This window comes from Lagopus muta, chromosome 7, assembly GCF_023343835.1.
Source record: "Lagopus muta isolate bLagMut1 chromosome 7, bLagMut1 primary, whole genome shotgun sequence".
Classification (NCBI taxonomy): Eukaryota; Metazoa; Chordata; class Aves; order Galliformes; family Phasianidae; genus Lagopus; species Lagopus muta.
Window position 1 is genome coordinate 44035247 of NC_064439.1, and position 10343 is coordinate 44045589.

At 39.0% G+C, this 10343-nt stretch overlaps 1 protein-coding gene across 3 annotated transcripts in view; it reads left to right on the plus strand.

Annotated features, from left to right (window-relative positions):
* LOC125696428 (programmed cell death 6 interacting protein) overlaps window positions 1-7603 on the plus strand; it is a 33242-nt gene extending 25639 nt beyond the window's left edge. For 2 of the 3 annotated variants that reach the window (XM_048952072.1, XM_048952076.1), the window contains exons 14-18: window positions 36-170; window positions 1032-1126; window positions 3550-3682; window positions 3976-4196; window positions 4994-7603. In XM_048952072.1, coding sequence (XP_048808029.1) covers window positions 36-170; window positions 1032-1126; window positions 3550-3682; window positions 3976-4196; window positions 4994-5153 — 744 coding nt within the window. In that variant the 3' untranslated portion in view covers window positions 5154-7603. The remainder of the gene's footprint in view (window positions 1-35; window positions 171-1031; window positions 1127-3549; window positions 3683-3975; window positions 4197-4993) is intronic. The other variant, XM_048952075.1, reaches the window with a different exon arrangement.
* Window positions 7604-10343: the final 2740 nt, after the last annotated feature.

Consider the following 10343-nt stretch of genomic DNA (forward strand, 5'->3'; position numbering starts at 1 on the left):
TTTCCCTGCTCACTTTTTCCCTTTCTCCTTTTAAGAATGCACATCAGGATTTTGCAAAGATGAAACAATCAAACAACGAATCTAATTTGAGAGAAGAAGTTTTGAAGAACTTGGCTGTAGCAAATGACAACTTCGTGGAACTCCTAGCTAATTTAAAAGAAGGCACAAAGGTACAGTAATAATTGAAGAATTGGAAGAATCTTTTCTTTACTCAGTCAGATGTGAATCAAAAGTCATAAACTGTGTAGTCGTGCTAAATGGGAGGTACATTTTGGGGGATTTTACTGCAGAAGTGAGGACAGTGAGTTGCTTGAAAGTTGATTGTTTTTGCAGGTGTTCCTCTCTGAAAAGTGAGCTTTTCTGAGTGTTGGTTTATATTAAAATAGGAAAAGCTATTAATTATAGTGGGCTGCTTCATGCTGAATTACCCACATAAGCTGTTTTATCTGAGGAATTTATTCTCTGATAATTAATCACCTTAACAAATTTGTGTTTTATATACTGCTAACATATACATGAGAAAAGGTGGGAGGAGGGTTTTTATTCAGCCCACTCTCTTGATCTAATCTTCCAGATTGCTTCCTGCTGCTTTAATATTAAGTACTTCTGCTAGCTTATTGAATTGATAACCCTCTAGAGGAAAAAAAAGACAAATCAGATGCATGGAACTAACTGAAGGTGGTAAAATAATAAGTCAAAAATAATAATTTAAAAAAGAAACAACAGAAAACCCCACTTAATAAATAATCAACTAACAAGGATCCAAGTTTTGTTCTATTTTAAATAGATTTTGTAATTGTTTTGAATTCTTTATGTGTTTGAATATTGATTATGTGCAATTGGATGGTATTACAGACACGGGCAGCAGCTGACTAGAATGTGCTTTTGCAAAAAGTGTAAAATGCAGTTTCTGCTGGAATGGTAGGCTGTGATCAATGTAGTAGCATAATGCCTGTAACAGTCTGCGTGTAGAAAAATGCTGCTGTGGAATCTGAAACTCTTGGTTGAGCATGTTTAATTTTTGTTACTAGTTTTACAATGAGCTGACAGAAATCCTTCTGAAGTTCCAAAACAAATGCAGTGACATTGTCTTTGCTCGCAAGACTGAAAGAGATGAACTGCTCAAGTAAGCTTTAAATATTTTATGTGTTGTAGAAATTGTTCAGCATTTATTGGAAAATAATCACTGGGACAAATTTATCATGGTTCTTGATGACATGAGGTGCTCCACACACATCCCTCCTTTTGCTTTACATGTCAACCCTTTTCTTGACATTCAAAACTACAAAAGTAATAGAATAAATGAATGGTGAATTCTGCTTTGAATTCTGTTCTCCGGTTCCCTTATACAGTTTAGCATGAATCTTTTTCATCTTAGCATGATTTTACTCTACATCCTTTTTTTGGATGTATCTGGTAATCACAGAATCACAGAATCACCCGGGTTGGAAGGGACCCCAAGGATCATGTAGTTCCAACCCCCCTGCCTAGCAGGGCCACCAAACATCCACATTCAGATCAGGTTGCCCAGGACCCCGTCCAACCTGGCCTTAAACACGTCCAAGGACGGGGCATCCACAACCTCCCTGGGCAGCCCGTTCCAGGGCCTAACCACTCTCCTAGTAAAGAACTTCCCCCTAACATCTAACCTAAATCTTCCCTCCTTCAACTTAAAACCATTTCCCCTAGTCCTGCTGTTGTCAGCCCTTTTGAAGAGTTGACTCCCCTCCTGGGTGTAATCATATTCTTCCTTCTGAGGAAGTTTTGATTTTTGTTCCTTGCCCCTGCTGTGATATTGGTTTGGGAGGTCAGCTAAATGCTTTAGCATCTGATTGTCATTCATGCCCCTCAGTGTAGAGGAGGGAAAGAAATAGGTGTTCCATCTATGATCCAGTTTGTTCCTTTGTTATTGTTTAGGTTGTGCATGTTGCTACTTCCTTGCTACTGAAGAAAGACAAGTAGATTTTGTCCTTCATGTGAAGGAAGCAACAGTTTTATGTTGTCAAGGTCCCATGCATGTGACTGGGATGGTACAGTATGCTTGAAATACAATTTTTAGGCACTTGACTTGAGAGGAAAGGATAATTGAAATCACTTTTTTCAGCTGTCTACAGCAAAGCACGTAGACTATTGTAAAAAAGGCTAATTAGTAAAGTTTCAGTTGGTGAAAATACAGTTTTTTTGTACCAGGCAAGTACCATGTCATGAACGAGATGCTCAGCCCTCAAAATGTATCTTTTCTAACCTCATCCTTTTTAAAACTGCTTTTTATCACTTGGATGTTGTGCTTTTAAATAAATTCCTTCCAACTGTATACAAACCCCTTCCGTCTTTTTTCACCTCTGCTTTTTTCCCTCCTTCATACACAAATGAAGTTCAGAAGCTCTAAGCTGCGTAATGAAGGTTTAGTTGTTAATATTTTTACATCTCCTATATGTTAACAATCACTGTTAAAGCTTTACATTTGTTGCCCCACACGTAAGCTGTTCACTGACCAACTCTTGTCACCCAGAGACAATCAGATCTGGGATGCCTGTAGTATACGATACCAAATGCATTTCTCAGTTTGAGTACTAAACTAGTGTGGTGAGCTGTGTGTCCCTCCTGTTCCTCCATTAAAATCAAGTACTGGCTGTGGGCTATGCCTTCACTTACTGAAAATGAATCTGTTGATCTGGTGTCTCACTGAGGTGGTGGTTTAAGCTTTACAGTAGATGTTTGGTCACTGGGTGCCAGAATACACACTTGACTCTGAAGCTTGCCACTTTTCTGTAAGCCAGCAATCTCTGCTGTGTAATTTTAAGAAGAAAATTGTGAATTCCTTCCCTGAGTTGCATCTTTTTCTAAGATGTTAAGATTAGTTTTGATACTTTCAGCATAATGATGTTGAAAAGTTATTCCACTGTCTGCTACAAATAGTTTGCTATATACATATGAGTCATTGCTTTTTTTCCCTACAAATTGAGTTTCCAGTTCTGTTCTGCTCTGAAGCTCACCTTTGCATGCTGTGGTTCAGAATGCCAGGTGTGATGTGCTTGCTGCTGCATACTGTTATGTATCTCATCTGTCACTTCTTTCTGCAAAATTTTTTCCAACTTTAAATGCATCCTAATGTGTTTTGGAGAATCTGCCAAATTTCAAGTGCTGTATTTTTTTGCACTGAGACATATACTACATTCATCTGAATATGTAGCTTTGATCTATTGCCTCAGAATTTTCATGATGAACTGACTGTAAAATTTCACTATTTAGTGGAAGCTAACATGATGCCAGTGCTTCCTTTTATCTTATCAAAGTAGTGTCCAGGTGTCATGATCTATACCAAATATTGACTTGGAACATAAAGATATTATTAAAAATAAATATAACACTTAATCAAAGGTTTTGCTGGAAGATTTTCTTTTATTAAAATGACATAGACTCCAAATTGTTGGAGCCAGCTCACTGATTAAGCTCTATATGCTAGGTTTTGTTTGTCTTTTTTTTAAGTAGTTGTTATATACTTTTTTTTAAATAAAGCTTATATGTATGCTTGTCTGTTTTTAATAGAGATTTGCAACAAAGCATTGCTAGGGAGCCCAGTGCACCCTCCATTCCTCTGCCTACTTATCAGACCACGCCAGCTGGAGGAAGTAAGCCTGCTGCTCCATCAGCTCCCACTCCAGCACCCAGAACCATGGTGGTAAATATGTTACAGAATTAGTGGGTTGAAAGTAGGTCTGATCTTTGAGCTCTATGCTGATCTGTAACCTTACATATATTGTTCCTTAATGTACTGGAGGAACGTGTATTATATCCTGCTGGTGTTAATGATTTATATGTCTGAAACTGAATGTTCATTGCTTTGCATTGTCTATGTGAAGTAAAAATAGAATATTTGTTTAAAAGTAAGAAATAAGCCAACCACATAACCGTAGGTTTTGATACTGTGGCTTCCTGAAAGAAGCTCCAATCTGATTAATCTTCTTTTGTTAGGGTACTAAACCACAGCCACCAGCACGGCCACCACCACCAGTGATTTCTGCAGCAAGCAGTTCCCCATCTGCATCAGCACCCTCTGGAACAGCTGCGGCACCTCCTTCTGCTCCTGCTCCTGCTCCTGCTGCTCCTACTCCAGCTCCAGGAGTCAGTGCATCAAGCACTGTGCCTTCACAGGCACAGGGACCTCCTTACCCCACTTATCCAGGTTACCCAGGGTATGTCATGGGAGTACTTCTGTTGTGGAATATTAACACAGTCTAAAAGCACTTGTTTGTGACTTGTGACGTATTTAAATCTGTTATCAATGAAGTTAACAGATTTTACAGCAATGTTTCGTGTTCTTGAGGCATGATGTTTTTTTTTCAGTTTCAATCATGTAATTCTTGCTAGAATTACTGGCACATAGCATTTGTGGAGGGCTCTCTTTGCTTGAGGGGATTTTTACTTCAGCATTTTCCTGTTTAAAGGGGAAAGGGAGATAGGACTGCAATTCCTTGGCTGTGGTTTGTGGACCATTGCAAGTTCTCCCATAATTAGTCGGTGTTAATCTCCTAAGTGTTGGCATATCATTTTTCAATCCCAGTGTTTTACAGAAGGTGACAATATACAGAATAAATTCTATTTGAGTAGTGTGCTATCTTCTGACGCTTTTTTCATCTTTCTGGAGCTGTCACAAGGATTTTGAGGCTGCTGCTGTCTCTTTTAGAAGCAGACTCTTAAAATGTTAAAATATATATAATGATATTAAACACAAAAAATCAATTTGGATCACTTCAAGTTCAAGTTACATTCCTCTACCTTCTGTCTGTATTTCAGTTCCATGCGTTAAACCTCTTTTTGTTTTGTCCTTAAAAGTTGCCACGCTTCCTGCTGCACATAAAGAAGCATGAAAAGAAAGCATTTGCAGTGATTGCGTGTCTTTTTGTCTATTAATGAGTTATATGATGTTATTTGCAAATTGACATAAGCAGTGTGTAGCAACTAAGTATGTTTTTTCTTTTTCTTCACACAGGTACTGCCAGATGCCAATGCCAATAGGCTATAATCCATACATGTATGGCCAGTATGGGCCGTATGCCCCATCACCTGTATTTCAAAACCCTGGACAACCACCATATCCTCAGCAACCTGGATACCCTTTTCCTCAACAGCCTTATTTCCCACAGCAATAATATATCCGCGACAAAACTCTGCTTGTTAAAGATCTTGGAGAAATTTGCAATAAGCATACTAAAACTTTAGCTTCCGTTAACGTACCATACTGAACTGTATGCAGTCTATAACTCTTGTTTGTTGTTAACTGCTCAAAAATGTCTAGATGGGTTTTTGATTACACTAAACACTGAGATCAGGTATAGGCTGTAGAGCAATGCCAGAATTAGAACCTAGTTCAGTGGTCTGAAAACTCTACACTACATGTTGACTAGCCCAAAATGTTTCTCTGCAAAAATCCTTCCAATAACAAGTGGGATCAGATGAGAAAAATGAAGCAGGGTGTGCACTGGGTGTGATATATTCTATGAAGCTATATAGCCTTTCCTTCTATACTCTATTGGTTTGTATTTTTTTTTTTTTTGAGTTTAGTTAAAATATGCTATTTTGTCTAATAATCAAGACCTTGTAAATCAATGGTTAAAAATAAATTACATAAGGATGGTTTAAATATTTACCATTTTCATTACCAGAAAAATGTATTGTGATGTACTGTCTCTTAGATTCTTCCATTTATCCCTTGACTTACACTTGACCATAACACAAAACCAACTTTGAGTGCTTAGCCTTACAATTGAATTTCAACCTCTTCTTGAGCTTTTTTGTTGTTGTTGTTGACAGCCTGAAACTAACCATTTAGATACACAGCAGGTAAAGTCGTGCGGGTAGAATCCTGTACCTATGAAGTACATTTGATTAAAAAGTGCTGATTACCACTTTAAAATAATGGTTGCTCTCATCTCAAGAACCCTTTTTAAAAGAAGGGAGTTGAATCAAGGTCCTTGTTAGAGGAGCAGTGGTTGGTTGCTGTAGAACCCATGTTTTTCTGAGAAAAGTTGCTCAGAAGTGTGTAATGACTTAACATAGGGCAGCTACTGATTGTTGGAATTTTCCAGATTGTTTTTATGTGATTTTTCCTTTGATCCCCTCAAAGTGTAATGCGTTCCCTCGTGGAGTTCATAACGAGTGGAGAAACTGGTTTGTTTTTTTTTGGTTTTTTTGGTGGATAAAAGAATCATCTGGCAAATGACAGCACGTATGATATTTACTTTTGGATCCATCTTCTCAAGGGACTAACAACCTTATGTTGCATTTTACATTAGATAGTGAAGAATCTAAGGTTGTGGTTAACGGCTTCTACCAAATACTTGCTAAGCATTTTTCAATCTCTTTTAGACTTGTTTGTGCAGTACGGGACTCTCTTCCTTTTAGCCCTTCACATGTGTTACTTGGTTCTGTGGGGCATTTGGTTTCTTGAGTGCTTCATTCAAGATGTTCTGGCCGTACAGAATAGCTATCACAAAACTATGTTAAGTGTTTCTACTTTTATTTTTCTATTTAAGTGCCTGATTAAAATAGCAAGGTATATTTTAATGTAGAGGTTTAAGGGTGCCAGTTTTTGTAGCATCTGGGTGGAAACCTCACTAGATCCTGAATCCTCTTCCTCTTAAAAGAGAGCAGCATGCAGATCCATATGAGCTCCTTTCTTTGTCTCGAGTTCTTGCTATGAGATCGCTCCAATTGCTTTGTGGAGACTAATCGTCAGCTCTAATCGTCTTTTAAGCTCCCTGTCCCCTACAGAAAATGCCAATCAAAAGGTGTAAAGTACTCCTCTTTCAGAACATGAGTATCTAATTAAAAATAAATTTATTAGTCCTGTAGAAGCTCTGTGACTTGGGGGAAAATGGTGGATTAGGGGAATACAGCACCACGGATACAACAGTGCATGAAAATGAGTGCTTTGCATTTCCCTTTATAAGAGGCTGCATGGGGTGGCATGGGAACTTCTCAAACTTCTTCTTTTGTCATAATGCAGAGGCGGCAAGCAAGGATAATGAGCAAAAGCTAGGAAGGGGACTGATTTGAACCAACTATCAGAACCTGCTTTTACTCAACTGGAAAAAGAAAACCAACACAGTAGTTTTCCACTGATTTCACTGTGTTGATGTGAGCAAGCGCAAGTCTAATGCCACCATTTGAGTTCTGCATTTCTAGTACACAGTCGCCTGTAGATTATTCCATTTGTACATCAGATGCTTTTGAGTAACTGTGATAAGTTTGTTTCTAGTGCCTCAATTTACAGAATTTTGATGCTGTATAAAATGTAACCTGTGCAGCAGAAGGATTCCTAACGCTGAAATTTATGTTTAAATTTCGTAGATCTGAAATCACTGTTAAAACATTTTTCCAGCTGTGTTAGTTTACTTGAGTCTGCTGTCAGTTGAATGTGTATAGAAACCTGTGCATTACTTTCAGCTTTCACATGACTGTTTCCTTTTCTTTCAAGAGAACAGAAAAACCCAGAGACATGTCTGTATCTGCTTTCTGAGCATGCAGCTATCATGACTTCAGTTGAAATGTTACCTTGTTCTTCTATAGTTTATTAAAAAAAAACAATTAGAAAACCTGATTTCATGGCTTCTCTCTTGAGTACCGTGGTTTCAGACAAGTTGTTTCCTGGGAAAGGATGGGAATTAGTTACGAGCCTCAAGTGAGTGTATGCTGTGGTGAATATGCCTCGTGTGTCAGCGGCTGTGTGACACGGTACTTGTCCATGCAGGTGCTTCACAGCGTCACAGCAGTTCTTAACAACGGCCTTAAATCTTGCCTGTTGTACTGATTTCCAAGGCTGATGGAGAGTATTTCCCTTTGACTGTATGAGGAAGAAATGGTGAGGCCTCCTCAGCCTTTCAGAAGCTCGGACTCGGTGTCAGTTTCCATGAACTTGTTACTCTGGTTTGCATATTGCTCACATCAGTGTGCTTTTGCTGGGCAAGCCTTATAGATCATAGCTTGCCCCCGCAGAGCAATGCCCTCCACAAATACTCCAACAACTGTTGTTTTTGTTTTTTAAATAAACTTGTAACACTACGGTTTTTTGCAGTTGCTCTACAGACACAAAAGTTTACAGTCGTGTTCTTTCAGAGGTTGTGAAGTTGAGCATTTAGTTTTCTTTTGTCTTCTGTAAAAGTTTTCTTAGCAACTGAAAAGCAAGTCTTAGGAAGTTCTAACAAAAAAAAATAAGTGGAATACCAAACAATTGCAGGGGTACCTTCCTGGAAAAAAAAAAATAAATGGTTTTAAGTCACATGAAAATTAAGTCATGAAAAATATCTTTCTTGACCACAAGCTTCTGCATTACCAGCTAATACTTGTTCTTCTGCTGTAATCCTGAATGAGATTAGGAGCTGTAGGAACTGTTCAGAGTGCTTTAGGAGTGATCTGCGGGATTTAGTCTGAATTATGCTGAAAGTAGTCCATTACTACTGCAAAGAACCCTGAGGCAGTATTTGGGCCTGGACATTCGGAAATGACATTATCAATCGCTAGGTGGCTGGAAATTGCAAGAAAACTCTTCTTTCTCTTGCAAGAAAGCACTTCTTTTTCTTTATTAGCTGATTGGTGCACTTATTTGACATTAAAGCATGTGGTTCTGAAGTGGCTTGCCAGCGTGTTCTCTGGCATTTATCAAGAGGTAACACTGGAAAAGACACAACAACGTGAATTTTGATTCCTTCACTATTGAATGAAGTTGATTGACTTTTCAGGAGTTTGTTCTCATAAGTTTAAAAAATGTTTGGAAAGTTCCAGCTCCTGAAAAATGAATTCCCAGAACTGCTGATTTGTGCATTTTTAGGAAGAAACATGGGAGGATTTGAGGGTACTTTGTGGTGTAACTTTTGGCTACTGTTAGGAACCTGGTAGCTTTAGATTTCTTAAACAACTATTTGAAGTTGTATTTAAAATGGTTATTGTTTAATATTTTTAAAATGTTGGCATCGTGTTTGTCATTACAGTTCAGTACTGATAGACCCCATAATTCATGGAGTTTATTTTAATTGTTTTCATCAAACTACTTTGCTGTATGCTTTTTATGCTCTGGCAACTCAAAATAGTATATATTCAGTTAAATTTTTTGTTCTGCACTGAAGTTTGAAGCTACACTATCCTTCAGTGTTGAGCATTTGATTGCTGTAAATTGTACTGATGGCTTTGGCCTTGCATCTAATTTCCCTGTATTGGGTGTCATAATCAATGGTAGTAGAACTGCATTTCAGCTTTAACTTTTCAAAACGAAGCAGGACGATGCTTCTAAATCTTGGTGGAATAGCAGGCCACTGGTTCTATTAACTATGTGGTAAGGAAAAATATTCTACTGTCAAGCATGAAAGAGACAACTTCATCGTGAAATCAGTGCCAAGTCATAACAAATTACCACAAACCAATCACTGCCAGTTCTTCCTGCTCAGTTCAGCTGTCCCATATGGCTGTACTGAGTGCATGCATGCTTTACTCCAGGTGTTCTGGAATGCTGGAGCACAGCCCTCCCTGTAGCAAGCTGCTGGTGCTAGCTGTAGGGGCCTGGCTGCATGGCAGCTGCAGGGCTGGGCAGGCCTGCCGGGAACTCTGGAGATCACAGAGCCCAGCGCCCTTCCTGCTACAGCAGGTTCCATGCAGTAGGTCGCATAGAAAGGCCTCCACAGGAAATCTCCAGAGGAGACTCCTCAACCTCTCTGTTATTCTTGACGATAAAAAAAGTCTTTCTTTTGTTTCTATGGAATTTCCTGTGTTGCGGTTTCTGCTCCTTGCCCCTTGTTCTATTGCTAAAACAGCAGTGGGATTCTCTCTCAGCCTTCTCTAGGCTGAAGAGCCTCAGCTCTCTCAGCCTTTCTTCATGAAGGAGGTGCTCTGGGACCCCCACCATCTTCATAGCCCTCCTCTGGACGCTCTCCAGAAGTTTCCTGGCTTTATTGAACTGAGGAGCCCAGACGTGGACATGGTGCTCCAGATGAGGCCTCAGGGGGGCAGAGTAGAGGAGGAGGGTCACCTTCCTTGACCTCATGTTCTTTTTAACACACCTCATGATCTCATTGTCTTTCTTGGCCACAAGTTACCACTCTAACACTGAATTTAAATTCTAAAAGTAAAATTAGGCTGATTTGAAACTCATCAGTTGGATTTGTATGCATTTGGATGAGGTGGAGGAAGAAGAGAGCAGGCTAGGTTCATGAATGATGGAAGAAGTTGAGAGTGGCCTCTAGCTGAATGCTTTTGGCCTTCAAATTCAATTGCCTTTGTTAACCCATCATAATACAGGGAAAGATACCATTTTCTTCTAAGTTTTCTTCAAGTAACCATGTTTGTGCTGG